Consider the following 23,214-nt stretch of genomic DNA (forward strand, 5'->3'; position numbering starts at 1 on the left):
TGGCCCAGCCGTGGCTCATTCAGCTGGGCACTCGACTGCTACACTACACTGGTCACGTGACCCGGGTTCGATTCCGGCCCGAGGTCTCGCCGTCTCTCTCACTCTCCCCGCTAATTTCCTGTCTCTCTCTACTGTCCTGTCATAATAACAAAGGCATAAAAATCCCAAAAAACACATTTTTAAAAAAGTGGCTTATCTGTTAGTTGGGATTTATGCAGCACACACTGTACTGTAAGAGAGACCAATCGGACACAACTAGCAGACTTGGTACACGCCCCCCCCAGAGATACGGCCGGCGGCATGTGGAATGTTTTATGACGGACAACGGGTCACCGGGTTTAGCCGACCTCACTGGCCATGGCCAAGCACCACCTGGGCAGTGGTACCGAAGCCGGTATGCAGGGGTTGGTGCGTGCGTGTGTGTGCGTGTGTGTGTGTGTGTGTGTGTGTGTGTGTGTGTGTGTGTGTGTGTGTGTGTGTGTGTGTGTGTGTGTGTGTGTGTGTGTGTGTGTGTGTGTGTGTGTGTGTGCTGCAGCCTGCCCCCTGATTGGTCCCCCGTGAGGTCACCTCCTGAGTTGATCCGCACCCATTGGCTCCCGAATGTCCCCTCATGAACCTGTTCCCCTTACTGTTACTGTCCCGCTGGGGGAGGGGAATTGGAGTGTGGTGGGGGGGTCTGGGTGCAGGCTGGCGACTCCACAGTAGACTACACCAGGACCGTATTAAGCCAATATAGTGGCCCCTGGGCACTATACCTCGCTGGTGCTCCCTTTGTAAACAATATTTGTTAAGTTTGTGTCTTGTGGTGCCGTCTCACTGGTCAAAAATGGTTGGTGCCCCTGGGCACTGTGCCGCTGGGCCTTATGGATTATGCGGCCCTGGACTACACTGCACTACAGTAAAGGGCAGTAGGGGGGGATTAAGCAGCCCTGCCCTGTGCACCCGGCCGCTCCCCTGATGGGAGGCTAAATGGCAGGCATGGCGGTCTGCATGATTGCCCCTTAGACTGGCACCCATGATAATGCACCAGGAGAGGGGGAGAAGAGGGGGAGAGGAGGACGAGAAGAGAGCGAGAAGAGGGCGAGAAGAGGGGGAGAGGAGGAGAGGGATGGGAGGATGATAATGCGCCAGGAGAGGGGGAGAAGAGAAGAAGAGGCGGGGAGAAGAGGAGAATAGGGGGAGAAGAGGGGGAGAGGACGACGACAAGAGGGGGAGAGGACGACGACAAGAGGGATGGGAGGATGAGAAGAGAGGGAGAGGGAGGGAGGGAGGATGGACGGGTGGGGAAAAAAACTCGTAAGATGAGAGAAACGATCTAATTGTAATCTTCCCCTGGTGTGTGTTCAGTGGTTGGGATGCATAACTGTGTACAGTACATACATATGGCATATGAACATGGCCAACTTAAACGCATGTTGTCAGTAAAATGCATATGCATCACTCAAACAAAAACAGACCAGGGAAAACACATGTGGTGTACATCCAGTTCATGCCTCTGCCTAAGTGATGTACACAGTCAGAAGCTAACGTCTCTGTCTCTCTGGCTCGCTCTCTCTCCCACACAGACACACACACGTTCACGGATGCAGGCAGGCATGCATGCACGCACACACAGCATCTGTCCTAGTGTCAAGTCAGACATGGTCTGGTGCTGACGGCATGGTCTGGACTGATGGCTCAGGCCACCCATTCAACACTGACACAGAGGCAGACACAGACACAGAGGCATACACAGACACAGAGGCAGACGACACACATGCACGCATGTACGCACACAACACTTGTGCATGCCATTGCGCGCACACACACACGTGCGCACCTGTCTGCCAAGAGTGCAGCTGTATGGGTAATGTCCTGTCTGAGTGCGGCAGTTAGCCTGATCAACCTGCTGCAGAGGGCAGAAGCTGCCAGATGAGATCAAAGAGAACAGAGTAGGGCGCAGGATAGAGTAGAGAGCAGAGCGGAGCACATTCACAACAACAACCTGCTGAGGAAAGGAGAGGAGAGGAGATAGGAGGAGAGGAGAGGAGAGGAGAGGAGATAGGAGGAGAGGAGAGGAGAGGAGGATATAGGACAGGGGAGGAGAGGATAGGGGAGGAGAGAGGAGAGGAGATTGGAGGACAGGGGAGGAGAGGAGAGGAGAAGAGAGGAGAGGCAAAGAGAAGAGAATATGGGAGAGGAGAGGAGAGGAGAAGAGAGGAGAGGAGAGGAGAGGAGAGGAGAGGGGAGGGGAGGAGAGGAGAGGAGAAGAGAAAAGACGAACAGTAGCAGAGGAGATGAGAAGAGAAGAAAAGAAAATAGGAGAGGAGAAGAGAAGAGATAAAAAGGGGAGAGAAGAGTAGAGCGGAGATGAAGAGAGCAGAGGGAGTATGAAAAGTGGATAACAAGGGATGGGGCTGATGGTGGGAGAGAAAGCAGTAGAAAAGATAGCACAGGAGAGGAGAAAGGGTCATTTCATGTGAAAAGAGACACTTTGGGACACTGTGTAATTTGTAGAGCCAGAAAAGAGCTTTCAAACAACACCTCAGACATCTTTTTGTGACTTATACTGACTAATATAATCAAGGCTGAATGCATAGTGTCCTACCCTCATATGTAAACCATTGCTAGTCTGTTTCTCCCTTAATATTGGTGTCAGATTCACACAAATGCAGTTCTGGGGTGCTACCTTGCTAATAAACAGGCACAGCAAGTATGATTGAAATTTGTGTCGGTCGGGTCCCAAAGTGTCTGATTTCACGTGAAATTACCCAAAAAGAGGAGGGGAAAAGAAAAGGGGAGAAGTTAGGAGAGGAGAGGAAAGGAGAGCAGAGGAGAGGAGAGGAGAGGAGAGTGTATCTGCAGGGCATTTGTGTCATTTAGATTAGCAAGGCTTCTGTGTTTATGGTTCTAGGCGTTGCGTAAGCACTGAGGCCCTTAGCAGGTGACTCCTGGGGCATGAGAACCATATAGACTCCACCCCTGACCAGGTGGACACCCTGAAGGCAGTTCAGTAGCAAAACAAGTTAAGTTGACCTTGACATCTAAGAATAAAAGTCTAGACTCTTCATTTTCCAAGCTAAAGGACATATGCAAGCTACCTGTTGGCAGGTTTACCTTTCTTTAGTTTATTATAGCCTGATTTATCACTTAACCATGTTCAAGTCAAATCAGCTTTTATTGTCACTTTCTTCATATGCAGAAGTCATACAAGGAAAAATTTGTTTTCTCTCTATACCATGCCAGGACATAGACATACGTATACAGGACTGACATTTTACAGATTGACATATGTTCTAGGAATACCCCCCTTTTGGAACGCCAGAGTACAGTAAATCTACCTGTAGAAGAGGTTTCACATTTAAAATCCCTTTTTTATGTGCAAAATCCTTTCAATTGTATAACTGCTCTCCATGATTTCCAATGCTGACGTCTTTTTATGGTGCATACTGTATGATCTCGATGGTATTTTGTGGATCAGTTTATGAGTTTGTGACTAAAGCTGTGGTGTAGAACTAAATCCCATAGAAAAACCCAATGATCATAATTGCAAAAGACCCAAAGATCACAAGCAATCACCATCTGTGTGTGTGTGTGTGTGTGTGTGTGTGTGTGTGTGTGTGTGTGTGTGTGTGTGTGTGTGTGTGTGTGTGTGTGTGTGTGTGTGTGTGTGTGTGTGTGTGTGTGTGTGTGTGTGTGTGTGTGTGTGTATCTCTGGGTGTGTCTGCTGCAGGTGTGTTGTGTTGTGTGTGTGCCTTCTGTTTGGTTTGGGTGTGTTTAATGTGCTCTGATCTGTGTCTTAAGCATCACCGGCGCACCTATGAAAGAACAGAGAGTGAATTTAGAAAAAAAATGACAAAAATGAAGTGCTTAAGAGTGTTTGTGTGTGTGTGTGTGTGTGTGTGTGTGTGTGTGTGTGTGTGTGGCGTTACCAAAACTTGAACTTTCCCCTGGCAGTGCTACTCTTAGATGAGACTTGAAAGGGACTTTCCGTGGTTGAAATGATTATGAGACATCACTCGTCATCTGTAGCGTTCCTACTGCCGGCAGGCTCTCAATGTACACTTAACTCTCTCCCCAACACTCAACAGTATATACACGTACAGCAGGGCTAAACCATGTTCTCTCTCTCTCTCTCTCTCTCTCTCTCTCTCTCTCTCTCTCAGTACAGTGCAATAACACCCTACTACTACTAGAGTTGCCAACCAAGAGTGACACCACACAAACTGAAACAACTAGAGGTTTTGTGAGAGGTTTGAGAAGGTTGCTCTAGGCCGATCGATCTCGCAGATGACACTTAACTCTCTCCCCAACACTTAACAATACATACAATAGGCCTAAACCATGCTCTCTCTCTCTCTCTCTCTCTCAAATACACACACGCACACGCACACACAATCCAGCTTGAGCTGAACTACGGTACATAGCCTCCAGTGTAGTGCAATAACAAACACCCCCCACACCCACCACCACCACCACCACCCCTGACACACTATAACAACACTTGCCAACCAACAGGGACACCACACAACCTATACTAACTAGAGGTTTTGTGAGAGGTCTGAGAAGGTTGCTCTTGGCCGATCTCGAAGAGGACACTTAACTCTCTCCCCAACGCTTAACAATACCTACAGTAGGCCTAAACCATGCTCTCTCTGTCACATACTCACATACACACACACACACACACCATGAGCTGAACCACATACCATACAATAACAAAACAACACACCCCTCACACACACAGACACAGACACAGATAGACACACACACACACACACACACACACACAAATGATAACTAGAGGTTTGAGAAGTGTCTCTTTCTTACCCGATCTCGAAGACGACGTTGATGAGGTAGTCCTCGAAGGTCTTGCGGTACTGCGCCTCCTCCGCCTCCTTCTTGAGCTGCGCCTCTGTCTTGGGGCACATGCAACAGGGGCCCTTCTGGCCCGGCTCCTCCGTCTGGTTCTTCTTCTGCTGGTCCTCAATGTCCATCTGGGCCGGCGTGCGCGTCGGCAACTTGCCGGCTGTTTTCACCGAGAACAAGAACAAGAACACAAATATTATTTTCATTTTTTAAAAGATATATATATATTTTTTTTTATCTTTTTGACTTTATTTATGACAGAAGACAAAACGTATGGGAAGGACTGTAATGTACGGAATGTGATGTAATGTAATGTAGACTGTAATGCAATGTACTGTAATGTAAAACCAAATGCTTTGGTTAAAAGCGTCTTTTTTAAAAAAATTAAAAAAATTTAATGTAATATAATGTACTGCACTGTACTGCACTGTAATGTAATGCAATGTAATGTCTGATTATGTCCTCGCTTGTAAGTCGCTTTAGTTAAAAGTGTCTACCAAATGTAAATGTAATGTAATGTAATGTAATGTAATGTAATGTAATCTAATGTAATGTAATGTCTGCCTGGGCTTACGTTTGAGACAGTAGTCAAAGGTGTAGAGGTCGGCGTCCTCCTTCTGCTTGTGGCAGTAGACCAGGTAGTGGGTGATGTTGCCGTTGGGCTCCGTGGGAGGCTTCCACTTCAAGATGATCTGAGACGAGGAGTTGGAGGAGGATATGGGGTCTAGAGGCACGGATGGACCTGGCAGGGTAGAGAAGAGTAGAGTATAGAAACAATATTATTATTATTACGGATAGACCTGGTAGAGTAGCGAAGAATAGAGTACAGAAACAATATTATTACGGATAGCCCTGGTAGAGTTGCGAAGAGTAGAGGGCAGAAACAATATTATTACGGATAGCCCTGGTAGAGTAGTGAAGAGTAGAGGGCAGAAACGACAATATTAAAGATGGACCTGGTAGAGTAATGAAGAGTAGCGTATAGATACGGTATTATTACGGATAACCCTGGTAGAGTAGAGAAAAGTAGAGTATATTAGCGATAATATTCCAGATGGACCGGCTGGTAGAGTAGAGTACAGACACTATATTACCATGGACGGAGCTAGGAGGGAAATGTAGAGTACAGCCATTTTATCAATTAATCCAAGAGGAAAATGAAATAAATGGAGAGCATGGCTTAAATTTCTTTAACTGATATCATGGACGATTTTGTAAGGCTGATATAATTATTATTTTTACACCCAAGCAGGAAAACACAAACGCAAAGTTATGGTACCGAGACTAGACACTACAACATAGTAGATTTATGGTGAAGCTGGACCTGAAACCGGAAATAATAACACTCGCATGGTTTCCATGTTCCTTAAGGTGTTTTGGGAGATGCCGTAACATGAATATGAAGAAAGGATAAATCATCACTGTAAGATGAACAAGTTTCCCCAAAGATTGCATGTCTAGCGGCAGGTGTGTCTCTAGGAAAACATCCCACACATATTAAACAGAATGCCTCTTGGCCAGTGCTAAAAACGCCATCCAAATATGTGGCAAGGGGGGGAGAGCTGAGAAGCTTGTTTTACTTTTCTCCCTCTATATCAGCGGTTCCCAAACTTTTTTCCCGCGCACCCCCTTGTACACTTCAATGTGGTTTGCGCATCCACAAAGAAAACATTTTGGTGTGCTGATGATGGCCACGCAAGTATGGATTCACTTCACATTCCTCGGATTATGCACAGTCGTTTTGGGGAATCCTCTTTTCCAATAGACCTGACATTTTTTTCTGCCTTCATTCCAATTGAACTACACTTCAGATTAGAGGTGCACCGAAAATTCGGCCGCAGAAAATATTCGGCCGAAAACGCAAAAAAAGACGCTTTCGGTTTTCGGCCGAAAGCCAATTGAGTGGCCGAATCAGAGGCCGAATAGAAAATGAATTGAAAATGGGCATTAATTAAACTAATTTCAGTTCTACTCTAACATTTGAAGACTTCCAAAACCGTAGATTTAACCAATATTTAAAAAACTTTTGATAACTTTTGACTGAATTGTAATATTTGGTTTCGGTTTTGGAATTCGGCCAAGTGATTAATTATTAATCGGTTTCGGTTTCGGCCCCAAATTTTCATTTCGGTGCACCTCTACTTCAGATGGACCATTCCAGCATACAATTCACCATACTGTACAATTAAAAACTATTTCATGTTCATTAATGCTGGATAAAAACACACACATCCGCTGTTGTTCGTTTCAGCTCGCGCACCGCCTTATAGCAGGCCACGCATCCCAGTTTGGGAAACCCTGCTCTATATAACTGACATGGGACTTCTCATTTTCATGGAATAGCTCTTGAGACCACTTGAGAAAACTAGACAACCCTTTTTTTCTCCAATGATGAAATGATGAGGTCGAGAGACAACTTATTTGAAAATTGCTGCTTTGGGAATTGTTTTTGCTTGCCCAGGGCTTTCATTAAGTGATCTGACGGGTGCACCCTTTATCATTTTAAAACACTGAAAATTATTGTGAAATCACTGTAGTAATAAATTCTTCTTATGTTGATAGTTTTAGTCAGAGGTGTTACTTTGCTGGAATGGAATGGAAAATATTTTTGGAAATGACTTCTGGTAGCTTACAGGAACCTGGCAATCCGGTAAATCAATCGGAAAGCAATAGTTATCATATTGCTGTTTGGACTGACATGTGCTGCATATATATATATATTGGAGTGTAGTGTTTCATGAAATACTACTGAGTGCTGTTGAATGACAAGTGAGGTGGAAAGGGGGCGTACATCGACATGCCAGAACATGTCTGGCATATTTAAGCTAGATCAGCTGGACAGATAGCACAGGTATTACGTGAGACTGATACCTACTGTGCAATACACACATACTGTACTTGTACCTGTACATACGTACATTCATTTCATGCTTGACGAATTCAGGTGTAGACACATACCAGTACAGTATATCACTAAAGCACATTGACAAACAAAAACCCCACACAAGAACAAATAAGTAATGTTAATTAGATGCAGTTAATTAAATGCAAATTGCATTTGTGGGAGACTGCATGTAATTTACATAGACATTCTGTAGACATACTGTAGACACACAGTCACACACACAGAGACACACAGATGCACACAGCCACAGACACCCACACAGACACAAGCCCACACACACACAGACACTGCGTAAGGACAGGTGTGCTAACGAAGTGAACTCACGGGTGGCGTTGGTGCGCACGTAGATGATGGGGCTCTTGGCGCCGCGCACCTCCTGGTCGTCGGAGGCCGACAGCTGCGTCTTGACCATGATGGCGTACTGCGTCCAGGGCTTGAGTTGCGTGATGAGCTGACCCACCTCCGTGACGGACGGAGAGCGCTCCGGGGGCTCCTTGTCGATGATCTGCCAGCTGCTAGAGCCACAGGCGTCCTGCCCGTCGAACTCAGTCACGTTCTTGTACAGCCTGTGGAGAGGGGGGGGGGTTGTTTGTTTGCTTGCGTTTAAAGCGAGTTAAGCAGCTGGGCTTGGGAACAGATAACAGGTTGTTTTTGGGTTCACATGTTAGCTACCAATACATGCCAAACAGTCTGTGCAAGTGACTTATAAGAAATGTTTTCAGCAAAATTGATCATTTTTAGGCGTGTATTCACCAATTTCTTGTTCACTGCCAATAAGTCCTTTATTATTGATATAATTATAATGAGGACCTGGTAGACCCATGATATCCCATGATGCATTGTAACAAGGGTGTAGGTTTGCTGTAAGCTTTGGTAGGACCTTAGCCTAAACTTACTAACCCCCCCCCCTTTGTACACATGGGTTCTAAATTTTGGTTTGAACTCAATTCTAAAGCGTTACCAGCACTTTGATCGATTCCGTAATCGGTTTCTTCAAAAACACTTACGCCTCCTTGTAGAGGACCATGAAGCCCAGCAGGTCTCTGTAGTCCTTGGGCCAGTACGCCTCCCACTTCAATATGATCTTGTCATGCCACACCTTGACCTGGGTGAACTGGAGGGGCTCATTTTGGCCTGCAACAGAGGAGAGGGAGAAAGGCGTTATTATGGGATACTGTGCCCTACCCTACAAAGGCAGAGTGCAGCAACTACACATTTTGCCAAAATTGAGTTTAGACTGAAAATCGTCTTCATTACACCTCCTTTATCTTGTCACAAAGTCTTATGGTCCAAATGTGTCATGTTGTATATTGTCTTATGGTCCAAATGTGTCACGTTGTATATTGTTATGTCAAATTTGCAGTAACTACAATATCCAACTTAATATCAAGGCTTTGAAGACATTTTCCTCAGGTTCAAAGTTGGTGTAGTTACTGCACTTTGCCTTGGTAGGAAGGGGAGGGGAGCTGTCATTTTGCTGTGGCGGTGAGGGAGATCAAAAAAGCTTCACAAGGACAGGCAAGTAGACAACAGTATTTCTTACACAGATGCCATTCTAAGTGTCCTTCCGGAACCCAAGATAAAAGTACAGTAAGTGGTAAAAAGTGTGCAAGATACCGTAACATTAATATAAGACTCATTTGGATATGGAAACATTCTCAGAACCTGCAACAATAACACTGAATAGATGCAGAATGTTCTTTACTATTGTCTTTATTTTAAATCAAAATCATGTAATTCAAATGTAGTCTTTTTTTAAATCACAGTCTCAGACATGTAAAATTGAATGTGTAATTGATAGTTAAGTTACATTACATTAAACAGCTGACTCAGATTCAGAGACCCTTAACCACTACGCTACGGCTGCCCAAAGTGATGAAATGAATGAAAGAGAAAGCGTTTGGTCATTTCTCGATTCTTCCCCATCTCTCCCATTCATTTCCTGTTTCACTCTTCACTGTTCTATCCCAATAATAAAGGCAGGAAAAAGTCCCCCCCCCCCCCCAAAAAAAAGGAAAGAGAAAGCGTGTGAATGCTCACAGGAGGCCTGGTCTCCATTGGTGCGGCTGGTGATCTGGTTCTTGCGGTCCTTGGTGCCCGTCACCGCCTCCATCTGACGGATCTCGTCCATGCACAGCTTGGAATTGTAGTGGAAGAACATGGGCCCGTTCAGGATGGTCAGGTTGTGCTTGGACCAGTCCCACAGCTGCACCAGGTTCTGGTTGTCGAAGGCAAAGAAGGAGTAGTTCCTGGAGAGGGAAAGAGTGCATAAATAAGGAGAACTACACAGACTTCCTGCGCTAGTAGGCTTGTAAGTCTTGATGTTATGAAATTGGGCTATGTTACGATCACTTCCAGAGGAATCTTTGTATTACTATTATTACTGTGTGTCTGTGTGTGTGTGTGTGTGTGTGTGTGTGTGTGTGTGTGTGTGTGTGTGTGTGTGTGTGTGTCTGTGTGTGTGTGTGTGTGTGTGTGTGTGTGTGTGTGTGTGTGTGTGTGTGTGTGTGTGCGTGCACGCGTGTGTGTGCATTTTCTCCAAAGAACCTTAACTAGCAGGGTGAGAGGTGACAGGTTGTGCTCATTGACATTGACATCAGCCGGTTTTGCAAACACAGACGGAACGAGGGTGTGATTGGATCGGAGGCTTTGTATTTCCACAAATATTTCTGCTTAGAACAGTCTAGCCAGCTTTGTCAAAAAAAAGGATCAATTTCATCTTAACTCCATTCAGGAACAAACAAGTAGTACCCAATACAAATTCAAGTTCTAATTAATTGGATCTCAACAATAGAACATTTATTGGAAGATTAAAGCATGAACAAACATTGGCCAGACCTCACTGAAATTCTGATTGTTTGCATAGTTAAACCCTGTTATTCCCTAAGAACGCCTTTTACAAATCCCACCAATTAATCAACTAATGAAAATCTGCATGTATTTGCCCCCTGCCTTCCCTCCCTCCCTTAATATTCAATCTCCAACTGTGTGTGACCTACGTTTGACTATGTTTATGCATTTTAAAGCCACTCATTTCAATATTACAATAATGCTTTTTTTGTAGTTGGGCTCACTGTGAGCACAGAGAGCACTGGTGATGGCAGAAGCCTGAAACATCAACTCTACTCTACTCAGAGAAAAATAAACAACTCCTTGTGCTTGACCTTAGTGTCTTATTCAGTGTGCGAACCTGCTCCCACCTTGAACTTAACTTGTAACATGGACAAATTCACTTCTGAAATTGCTTTCTCCTTCTCGCCATATGCTATGAGCTCTCACAACGAAAGTTTGAAGAACATTGGTGGTGTGTCTCTTTAATTTGAAACACGCAGTGCCCAAACTCAACTACTTGCTAATCAGAAGTCAATTTCGTTTTGATTGATTGCTGTAGTAATACAAATGGCCCATGTGTTCTGAGTTAGCCCCCACTGTTTTTTTTAGTGGATCCACCCACTTTATAATCTCTGGCTACGCCACTGGTTCAAATTAGAGAAAATTATGTTTTCAACAAAGTATGAAAAGAAAGCCCTCACTGCGGCTTTTAGTCACTGGATAGAAGTGTGATACGATGTGTGTACTACCTGTACGTGTACAAGTGGGGATATGCCATGTACGGTACCCGGCCTACAGTCAAACCAGGATTCAGAAGGTGGGTAAGCGGTTAGGGCGTCAGACTTGTAGCCCAAATGTTGCCGGTTCGACTCCCAACCCACCAGGTTGGTGGGGGAGTAATTAACCAGTGCTCTCCCCCATCCTCCTTCATGACTGAGGTACCCTGAGCATGGTACCGTCCCGCCACACTGCTCTCTTGGGGCGCCATTGAGAGCTGCCCCCTTGCACGAGTGAGGCATAAATACAATTTTGTTGTGTTCACTTGTGTGCTGTGGAGTGCTGTGTCACAATGACAATGGGAGTTGGAGTTTCCCAGGTGGGCTTTCGCTTTCGCTAGAAAGTTAAAACCCCATCACAAATTTCGTAGAACAAGCTCTGAATCAGCTGCTCCTATTGAGCCTTCAAGACAGGCAGACCAGCTACTCACTGAAGTCTTCTGAGTTGGAAGGACACTGTAGCAGGGTCAAAAAGGTTCAAGTTTTTATCTTTTACCTGACATGTTATATCAAACCTTCAAGATTCTTTTGTTTAAGACATGTAAAAGTTTTTATCTTTTACCTGACATGCTTTGACGGTGAAACTTCCGAGACAGAAGTTTCACCGTCGAAGTTTCACCGTCGAAGCATGTCAGGTAAAAGATAAAAACTTTAACACGTCTGAAAAACAAAAGAAACTAGACAATTTGATATAACAATTTGATATGACATAATGAAAGTCGTACATCTAACTGTAGCAGGGTTTTTACTGTCTGAACTGGGCTCCTGACACCTCTGAATGTAGGTGTGCGTGGGCAAGCGCTACAGCAGTGCTTCTTACTGTAACTGGAATAGTCTTGGGACCCATCATTTTTCATGGTCATTAAAGTTGTAAACTTGTGACCCCATTTCTTGGTGCACCACCACCATCGGTGTACAAAATTACTAAGAAAGTTTTGCAATTCGGAGCAAGAACGAAGTACAATATGTCTACCAACTAGGAGAGGAGTATTAATCGTGTTTGAAACTTTCTTTGACACGACAAGTCATTTCTTCAATACAGCAGTACCTCGTCTTGATTTTGCAACTGGCGATAAAAGAGTGAATTAATACATTTTCCATATATTACACCCAGACACCCAGGATCCCTCTGCGACCCACTTCTGGGTCCCGGCCCACCAATTGAGAAACGCTGTGTACAGTACTCACCCGGCCTCCAGGGTTTCCCCACGGATTAGGCGCAGCTTGCGGAGGAAGGAGAGTGTGACCAGGGCGTAGGCTCTACGCAGGGCCAGGTAGCCCGTGATCTCCTCCAACTGACCCAGACTGTCCTCCAGCTCCGCTGCTATGTTGTCTGGGGAGAGGACCCCACACACACACACACACACACACACACAGACACACACACACACACACACACACACACACACACACACACACACACACACACACACGCACACACACACACACGCACACACACGCACGCACACACACACGCACGCACACACACACACACACACACACACACACACACACACACACACACAAACAACAAACACACACACCTCAGAACATATAACCCTTGTTCTTTGATACAGACTGTGCTGTGGCAGAGAATGCAACCACCTCATCAGGGTGGGATGAGAGAAGTCTACTGTATGGCTTAGTGTGTGAGTAAGACTTCTAGAAGGGGGACTTACTGCCTCCACGTATCTTGATGGTGAGACTCCCGTTGAGGACGGTGCAGCCTCGCAGCTCCTGGAGAGTGGTGACCGACTCCACGGACTTGTTCCCCACACACAGCTTGGGACACAGGCCGGCGCAGGGCGTACAGGTCAGCCTGCAGAGGGGGTCAGAGGTCACATGACAAGAGGCGTTACTTTCAGGCCGGTGCAGCGTCAGAAGGTTACAGCTACTGTACAGGCATACTGTAAGAAACAGCGGAAATCACAGACATGAAAGAGCGTGTGCAAATCTAATTCTGCATGAAAGATGCAGGTAAAACGGGAATTCAACTGTAGAAGTCTCTTTTTTTCTGTCACGGAAAGAGAAAGCATGTAGCTCTGTGCAACTGAGCAGAGTGGACAGGCTTTTTTTTTTAGCCTTGTTATATCATGAAACCGAAAAGTTGCGACGCAGTCAGTCAGTCAGTCACATATTTTGGCAAGAGATTTGAACAGGTGAATGGGGACACTGCATATCATGTGCCACGACCACCTTCCATTACCGAGTGACCAATCATGTGACTCGTTTGGTTCTCAGCACAGGGGTACATGCAGACTACCCATGCAACACTGTGAAAAGAGATGGATTACAGGCTGTGGCGCAAGGCCTGGTTAGTAGTAGAGGCTAAACATTAACATCTTACTCGTCAAAAAAACCCAAAACTTTTCTTTGACATGATCAAAACAAAATGCCAGAAATATTTGTGCCGGTCTCTGTCATGGGACTGGAATGGTGTCTGGATTGCGAGTGGGCCAAGTGAGGCACGTCTTCAGAGATGGAATTTCACTGGAGGAGCCGGTTGAAATTCTTCTATCAGTGGATAGAAATTCTCAACCTCCACCGCTCAGCAGAAAAAAACCACAGTAGTTTTGACAAGCTTCACTCATTGAATTGAAATTAGCTGGTTCAGGGCTTCCCTAAGAAAGGTCTACCATTGATTTTGATTTCCAGAAGCTTTTAAACTGAACTCAACTGTTAGTTGACAATTTGAAGCAACAACTTTTGTACATGGAAAAAAACTGAATGTCAATTTTTGTTTCATAGCTTTTACTAGGGATGGCGAATTTTTTTAAATATCTTAACCAGTTACTAAGACTCATTAACTGGTGGTTAACCGGTTAACCGGCAATCTTAAATGATATAACGTTCGCGTGCCTGATGGGCACAGCACTGAATTTTTACATTTTATTTTTTACATAAGCCTTTCTTTTTGCTGCTCAGACAGGACCTATCATATCCAGCCAGTGTCGCCAGATGGAAAATGCTGAATACCATACCGTACCAAAACCTCAAAATTATAGTTTTTGGGAGGAAATCATTATTATAATTATTATTACCGGTTAACCGGTGGCAGAAAATTTAACCAGTTATCATTGATCCGGTCGACTATCGGTTAACCGGTTACCGGTTAACATCCCTAGCTTTTACAATACTAAAATGGCAACCCAGTGGAAAAAGATAACAGTCATTCATTAACTACAAAGAAAAAAACATGTTAAAACTAAAAGATGATTAAAATAACATATGTTACACGTCATACACTTTGGCAGATTAGAATAATGCTTTGTCAACTGCTGATCCATTGAAATCATCTCTCCGCTGTCTTGTCTTGTGTGAGGGGTTTGAGCGCTGCATGTGGCACTTGGGGGAAACCATCAGCGTAACGAGCGACTAGCTGCTGCAGTTCGAGGGATTTGTATAATTCTCTCAATTAATTTGATAACGCGCTAAACAAAAGCTGCCTCTTTGGCGGATGAAGCTGAAAGACAGCAGCATTACGCAACCCTCCCTTGTATCACGTAAAGCTTGGTTAGGCTTGCCAAGCAACTAATTGATTTTTTTCCCCTTTCGTTCACTCCCCGCACCCACCCCAAGCCCCTACTCCTTCGCTCCCTCTCTCCTTCCCTTCTCTATCTCCAAACTCTACTATGTTAATTCACGCTTCAGAAGGGGGGGGGAACGGGACGGGACGGGGGGACTGTGGAGCCCCAGCAGCAGGGTTGTGCTGTGCTGCTGTTTGAGCACACTCCTCCTACGCTGATAAGCCACTGCTCTGGCAGACACCACCACCACCAGCAGCAGCAGCAGCAGCAGGAGCAGACTGAGAAGAACGCACGGTGGAGATGGGTGGAGGGAAAGAAGAGGGAGGAAGAAGAGGATAGATGGGGGAGAAAAAGGAGTGAATATGGGCGGATGGAGGGAGAATAAAGGGAAAGTATGTGGAAGAAAAATAAAAAAGTGGAGGGAAAGAATAGGGGGACTGAAGAGGAGAGGAGGAGAAGAAGGAGTGAATACGGGTGGATGGATGGAGGGAGAATAAGGGCAAAGTTTGTGGCAGAATAAGAAAAAACGGAAGTGATCGAGGAAGGGAAAGAGGGACTGAAGAGGAGGTGAAGAAAGAGAGAATATGGGAGGATGGATGGAGGGAGGGAAAATAAAGGGAAAGTATGTGTCAGAATAAGAATATGCACAGGGGAGCACTGGAGTGATAGAGGAAGGGAAAGGGGGACTGAAAGAGAGATGAGGAATAAGGAGCAAATAAGGAAAGAAAGATGGAGAGAATCGGGAGAAGTATGCAGCTGAATATTAATGGACACAGGGTAACAGGGGAGTGATAGAGGGAATAAGGGTGAATCGGAAGAAAGAGGATGAACTACTACATGGATGACAGAAGGAAAAGGAGAGAAGGAGCATGATGGAGGGGGTCAGAGAAGGTGGTTGGGAAAGTCACACATTAGATCAGATCGGATGAGATGAGGCTTGATCAAATCAAGCTTTATCTTCATTACACGTGTGCCATTACAGGGTAATGACATGCGATAAAAAAAAAAACCCCTGTTGGGTTCTAGCCGTGGTTTTAGCGTCTGAGCACTGGATTGCTATGCGGGCGACCCAGGTTCGATTCCCGGCACGGCGGGTCATTTGCCAGTCCTTCCTCATCTTTTTCTCCCAGCCATTTCCTGTCTGTTCTTCACTGTCCTACCAAATAATAAAGGCACAAAAGCCCTAAAATATATATTACAGTATAATATTAAAGAAAAACCCTGTGGGGGAGTGTTACTGCCCTCCTTACCCACCCTGCTCTGCCTCACCATGCTGCAGCAGGATCTACTTGGTTAGGATGTGGCCAACCTTCCCCAGAGGAAGCCTCTCTCTAGCATGAATAAATAAACACAAGGCAAGCCATGCACTCTACTGCACTGTACTGTATGAACAACACTGTATGAGAGAGAGAGAGGAGAAACCACCCTTCTCATTCACAAGATCCACTGAATGAGTTACTGTGAGCTACAGGGCCATGTGGGCGAGTAGGGGAGAGAGAGAGAGAGAGAGAGAGAGAGAGAGAGAGAGAGAGAGAGAGAGAGAGAGAGAGAGAGAGATAGAGAGAGATAGAGAGATAGAGAGAGAGAGAGAGAGAGAGAGAGAGAGAGAGAGAGAGAGCAGGCAACCGAGAAAGAGAGAGAGAGAGAGAGAGAGAGAGAGAGAGAGAGAGAGGGAGGGAGGGAGGGAGGGAGAGAGCGAGCAAGAGAGCGAGAGAGAGGGAGATGGCGGGTGGAGAGAGAGAGATAGAGAAAAAAAAAGACAAAGAGAGATGAGGGGACGGATGTAATCCCACTCTTTAATGCTCTTTCCAGGCCTGTTTGGTATCCTTGGCTGTATCTATCTGTTTAAACCATGAGCGAGGCCGGCTAGACGTTTGTCTGCATTTTGGGCCAGATCTGCTGTGCATGTCTGAATGTGTGTTTGTCTGAGTATACGTGCAAGTGTGTGTGTGTGTGTGTGTGTGTGTGTGTGTGTGTGTGTGTGTGTGTGTGTGTGTGTGTGTGTGTGGGTCTGTGTGTGTGTGTGTGTGTGTGTGTGGAGGTCTGTGTGTGCATGCGTGTGTGTATGGATGCGTGTATGGAATTTGCGTGTGCATGTATGTCTGTGAGTGTGTGTGTGTGTGCTTGTTGGGCACATCCATGCAGGACGGGGTGTGCTGTGCTGTACATTACCCCCCTGTACCCTCTCCTCTCCTCTCCTCTCCTCTCCTCTCCTCTCCTCTCCTCTCCTCTCCTCTCCCCCCTCCCCTCCTCTCTCCTCCCCTCTCCTCTCCCCCCTTCCCCTCTCCTCCCCTCTCCGCTCCTCTACTCTCCGCTCCTCTACTCTCCGCTCCTCTACTCTCCCCTCCATCTACCCCCCTCTCTCCCCCTCATGCATGTTATGAAAGGAGGCAGACAACCGCTCATGTGGAAAACAAATGAGGGGCAAACACACACACACACACACACACACACACACACACACACACACACACACACACACACACACACACACACACACACACACACACACACACACACACACACACACACACACACACACACACACACACACACACACACACACACACACGCATGATAACACAAGTGTGTGTGTGTATGGTGGGTTTGTGCGTGTAAGCTCTTAAGAGTGTGTGTGTGTGTGTGTGTGTGTGGGGGGGGTGGGGGTTGGGGGCGCGTTGGATGTGTTATGAAGAAAGTGTTGTGCATGTGTGGTATGCAGGACAGGGGAGTCTCAATAACTCACAAACATTTGAGTTACAGTTGAGTTGTGTTTTGTGTATGCGGGTGGGGTGAGGGCTGGTGTGTGTATGGGGTATGAGATGTTTATGCCTGTGTGCCTGCCTATGGAGGGATGGGGGAGTGGGGGTGACTCTTAACTCCTCAATGTGTGAGACAACAAAAAACCAGGGCGCCTGTGCCCAAAGTGATATTATTAAGAGGTGATATTAAGAGGTGGCACTCTGTATGTGCATGTGTTTGTTCTAAGCGTGTGTGTTTGTGTATGGTGATGGTGGTGCTTGGGGATTTAATGGATGTGTGTGTGTGTGTGTGTGTGTGTGTGTGTGTGTGTGTGTGTGTGTGTGTGTGTGTGTGTGTGTGTGTGTGTGTGTGTGTGTGTGTGTGTGTGTGTGTGTGTGTGTGTGTGTGTGTGTGTGTGTGGTGATGGAGAATTAATGTATGGATGTATGTTTCTGTGCGTGTTTTTGTGCATGGCCGTGTACATGAGGCTTGTGTGCCTGTAAGCTTCAGACCTCATTAGCTTTACTGGGATGTCAAAGGTTACTGCCGAAGAAAAACAAGCAAATGACATGGAAGTTCCAGGAACCCCCCTGATGGGGGATGAAGAGGAGGGGGAGAGGTGGGAAAGAAGAGCGTGCAGAAATTCTCAACGCAACGCCTGGCCCACAGCTCGCATCGAAAAACCTCCCCATCAGGGGCCGTTCTAGACAGAGGTTCCAGAGTGGGCCGCTGTACTGTACATTTCCTCCTGCCCCCCTGACGTGGTCCCAGTGCTGAACAGCCAATGGCTTAAAGGGACACTGTGCAGGAAATGGTCAAAAAAGGTACTGCAACTATGCTGCTCATTGAAACTGGGCTGCCTATTGCCAAATTTGATCTTTACATGAAAGTTTACAAAGTAATAAACTAATATTTTCGAGTATGGCCCAAGTACAGTCATTTTTGCAGCTAAAAATGGCTATTTCTGGAAATTCAAAATGGCGGACCATAGAGAAGATCCCCCTTTTCATGTATGAAAAGTGCAATTTTTCCAGTCATAATGAATACTTAGAATTTGATGCTGGTGTTAAGTATTCATGAAAAAGGTAACATTAGTGAATGGGCAGCATGAATTCTGGAAATAAACAACTAAAAATCTCACATAGTGTCCCTTTAAAATATTAATTTCTAACCATGACATAATATATATTTTTCTGTATTATTATGTATTTATAACCTTAAAAATGTATCTCTTTTGCCAATTTATGTGCCCTAACCCTGAAAAAACACTGGTCCCACCTCGGCCCCCCTGGTCATTTTGGTCTAAGAACCTCTTACTGCGCCCTGTCAAACAAAAAGCCCAAGACAATAGCTGAGAAGAGGAAGACGAAGAGGAAAACAAAACACACAGGCAGCCCTCCCAACAGCCAGCTAGTGTATTTAAAGGAGCCCCAGCGCCTCAGAGGGCCAGACAAAGGCTGCTATTGTTCCCATGGGGCTGCTCTGCTCCCTGCCGTCCAGGACTCCCTGCCCGCGCTCTCACCGTTCATCGCCGCTGCTGCGCTAATTTTCTGTTTATGAGCGCGTTAATAATAACCACACAAGAAGAAAACCACCCCCACCACCACCCCGCCCGACCCGACCCCCCCGACACCATGACACAAAGCAGAAAAAAAAATGTTTTTCCCTGACACGCACGCACGCCTGCCTTGCATCCGTTCACTTTGCCACCCACATCTCTCTCTTCTCTTTCTCTCTCTGTCTCTCTCAGTCTCCCCTCTCTTCTCTTCCATCTCTCTCTCTCCTCCCCCCCCCTCTCTTTTTCTCTCTCAGTCTCCCTCAAACAAACACATACTCGCCCCATTCATCCACCACTCTGGACGAGCAATATCCCTGCTTGCTTGGTCCCCTGAGGTAAGTCAGCTCCCCTCTACTCCGCGGCCACCCACCGTTGCTCCTTCTCTCTCTTACTCGGAAACAAGAGCTGCCAAACTACAACATCACACGGCTGGATAACTTCCTGCGCCAACTTATCTTGTTCTAAGAGCCTGCGCCGCGCAACACCGCACTGCTTGTTGTAATCTGCCGTTTTGGCGGGTCGGTGGAGGGGTGGGCGGGGGTTTGAGCGGAAAATCACATCGACGGGCCAAGCGGACGACTTAGCCTGACTGCCAGGGACACTACAACTCAGGCAAAAACAAGAAATAAAATAAAATAAAATAAAATAAAATAAACAGACCAAAACCGTAGGCTGACAAAACATGATGATTTCTGGCACCTTGATGAGGTAGTCTGGATATCGGAATAGACATGCAAATGAGTAGGGTTCATAGTATATGGTTTGCATATAAAGTTCATATAAGGTCTGCATAGGATGGGGGCGAGTGCTTGTGTGCACAATTTCAGTCCATTTTGAAGCAAATATTGAGTTTGGCCAAGAATTTCGGTGCCTTTTTTTTGGCTCATTGTGAATTTGAACTTGAAACCCCTGCATTAAGGCATGCACAATTTCAGTCCATTTTGAAGCAAATATTGAGTTTGGCCAAGAATTTCAGTGCATTTTTTGGATCATTGTGAATTTGAACTTGAAACCCCTGACGGTTTAAGAGGGTTGCTTGAACACGTCCACTAAAGGTTGCAAGATGTACAGGAGACGTCAGGCAAAGAGCTGTCAAAACACAAGTGCAGTCCAAAGAGTTTTAAAGAGTGTACACCAGGCCATGTTGTGTCTTCTTACCACGGCACGTAATGGAGTCGATTTCCTTAATGAGCTGATGTACGCAGACACCATGATTTGTGTGGGCTCAGGAGGATCAGTCGCTTCCATAAGCACTGTACGGATCTGAGCACCTGGTTGGAAGTGATTGGCGCACCTCAGCTGCCCTCTACTCTTTTTTATACATATATCTATTTTTAGGGCTTTTGTGCCTCAATTATTTGATAGGACAGTGGAGAACAGATAGGAAATGGCGGGGAGAGAGAGACGGGGAAGGATCTGAAAATGGTGGGAAGTCAATACTGAGATGCAGATCTTTTGTCTCCAAAGAGTACAAGGCTGCTAACTGCAAATGGCCACGTGGGCCCTCTCTTCTCGTCAGTGGACATGGCCCTTGACCTCTGACGTGCAAAACAAGTGGAATGTTTTGACTGCAAATGAGCCAACCAAGCGTCTGCACTAGGGGTGTAAATCACAGCCTCCGTAACGATATGATTCCATATCGATTTCTTAAGGCAGCGATTCAATTATTTTCAATACTAAAGAATGCCGAATGATACGTTTTGATTTTTCCCCAATTACTTTTCACTTATATTATGCTATCATGGAGCTAAGGCATTGGGCAGGGGTCAGCGATTTGAACATTTTCGATGCTTAAGAATGCCCCACGATATGATTCTATTCGATTGTCCGCCGTAGGATCGATGCATTGATGCATATCGATTATTATTATTTACACCCTCTGCACATGGCCGCTAGTTTGCACATGAGCAAGAACCAATCCAACTTGGTGCGCGCGCGTGTGTGTGGTTTTTTTTGGGTTGTTTTTTTGGGTGGCTTGGGGGGATGTTTGAGTCGTTGGCTTAAGTTCAGCATGAATATAGACAAAAATTTAAAGTTGACAGTCCTAAGCCCAATTATCATCTCAACAACCACTATGCCATTTCCTGGAAAGGTTCAGATCAGTTCAGGTGGGGTTCCTGATTGACAGGTGTCATGTTGACTGACCCTGACTAATGGCTGATGGGTTTAACGCAACCTTAAGCGCCCTCCCTCCCACTGGCCAGGTCCACTCCGGTAACTGTTTACTACCACGCTGGGCAAAACAGCAGGCCGTCCCACCAGCTTACTGTCACCAAGTCACGATCAGATGCTGTCTGTTTGGAAACAGCATCATTCAGGAGTGGTGGGGGATGTTTTGCCGCATTTAAGAACACGTCGTAAATTTTGTTATTTTGTTTCGACAGAAAAGGCAAAAAAACATTGTGAATATGCATCTTGACACGTAGTCAGTCAGTCCTGCGGAAACTTTCAGATCCAGTGGGCTTCCTGATCGACAGGTGTCATGTTGACTGACCCTGACTAATGGCTGATGGGTTTAATGCGACCTTCAGCACCCTCCCTCCCACTGGGCAGGTCCACTCCAGGATACTATTTACTACCACGCTGGGCAAAACAGCAGGCCGTCCCACCAGCTTACTGTCACCAAGTCACGCTCATGGTGTGCAGTGATGGAGTAGGATGTGTATTTGCAGAGTTCCGCATTGCCCCCTCCATTAAAACCACTATTTACAGCACACAGACTGTCTACTTTCACTGCCATGCTGGGCAAAACAGCAGGTCCAGGTCGTCCTACCAGCTTACTGTCACCAAGTTACGCTCAGATGCTCTTCAGGCGCTTCTCTCCGTACTACTCATTGACACTCTGCTGAAGATGGTACATCCAGCCCAGCCAAGGGTCAATCAGATGGGCACTGCACTGCTACACTGGCGACCTGGGTTCGATTCTGGCCTGAGGTCATTTTGCGAAGCCTTCCCCGTCTCTCTCCCCACTCGTTTCCTGTCGCCTCTCTGATTGTCTTGCCACACATAAGGGTACACCCCTCCAAAAAATGGAGAAGATGGTACACCAGGGTTACCTGAGGATACAGACGTGCTTCCTGCTTATTGCTATTGTAACGTTTCAGGTGCCGTTTGTGTGGGAACAGACGTCATTCGGAGACGAGGGCACCAGGGGACGAGGACACTTCCTTCGTCACCGTTTTCGTTGTTTGTTTTGTTTTTCCGGAGAGTCAAGGTTCAAAAGCTTTAGTTGAGGTCAAGGCACAGTAAGGAGCTTTGGTAACAGGGTGGACTGTAGACAGGGTCAAGCACACCAACCGGGTGGACTTTGTAGACAGGGTCAAGCACACCAACCGGGTGGACTTTGTAGACAGGGTCAAGCACACCAACAACTACGCCTGAGATTTTAACACAGGGGTGGGGAACCTACGTCTCACTCGAGGGTCATTACGGCCCTTGAGGCAGTCTGATACGGCGCCCGGTATAATTTTGGATATTTTACAGTTTCACATGAAATCACACGAATGTTTAGTTAAGAAATCTTAGAAATTACATTTGTAATTCAATTAAGTTATATTTTCAGGGGACCTAGTGAAGGAGGGGTCTGTTGTAAAGGTGGCCGCCTTCAATATAGGCCTAAAGTGCTGCAGGAAATCCTGGTTTGTCTTCATAGTACGGCCCCTCGAATGAAAAAGGTTTACCCCCCCACCCCTATTTTAACACAACAAAGCTTTACAAGGTTGTGTTATTTAAGGCATCAGTTTGCCCTGCTTGGCATGATGCTTGGCTGACTCCCTCCTCATCATGTTTGGGTGCTGTCTGCTTTGGGCAACACCTTCGAACCTGTTGTTTTGATAATGTTTGAAGGACATGGTGTTTTTGTTTTCGGGAGAACATGGTGAGTCACAGTGGAGGTCAAGAGTTTGAGGCCAATTATTAATGGTCCATGAGGACACAAAGGAGACGTCAAACAAATGAAATGGTTAATGGGGGGGGGGGGGGGGCGCAAATTGAACAGGCAGTTGCCATGATGCTTTAAGTCATCAT

General features: G+C 46.0%; 1 protein-coding gene across 1 annotated transcript in view; it reads right to left on the reverse strand.

Annotated features, from left to right (window-relative positions):
* insrb (insulin receptor b) overlaps positions 1 to 23,214 on the reverse strand; it is a 152,756-nt gene that overhangs the window by 18,514 nt on the left and 111,028 nt on the right. Inside the window, exons 4-10 of the mRNA XM_063201094.1 lie at positions 13,041 to 13,180; positions 12,550 to 12,694; positions 9,794 to 10,002; positions 8,761 to 8,887; positions 8,078 to 8,319; positions 5,423 to 5,590; positions 4,810 to 5,008 (exon numbers count right to left, since the gene is read on the reverse strand). Of these exons, the coding sequence (XP_063057164.1) occupies positions 4,810 to 5,008; positions 5,423 to 5,590; positions 8,078 to 8,319; positions 8,761 to 8,887; positions 9,794 to 10,002; positions 12,550 to 12,694; positions 13,041 to 13,180 (1,230 nt within the window). The remainder of the gene's footprint in view (positions 1 to 4,809; positions 5,009 to 5,422; positions 5,591 to 8,077; positions 8,320 to 8,760; positions 8,888 to 9,793; positions 10,003 to 12,549; positions 12,695 to 13,040; positions 13,181 to 23,214) is intronic.

The sequence above is a fragment of the Engraulis encrasicolus genome, chromosome 6, assembly GCF_034702125.1.
Source record: "Engraulis encrasicolus isolate BLACKSEA-1 chromosome 6, IST_EnEncr_1.0, whole genome shotgun sequence".
NCBI classification, from domain to species: Eukaryota; Metazoa; Chordata; class Actinopteri; order Clupeiformes; family Engraulidae; genus Engraulis; species Engraulis encrasicolus.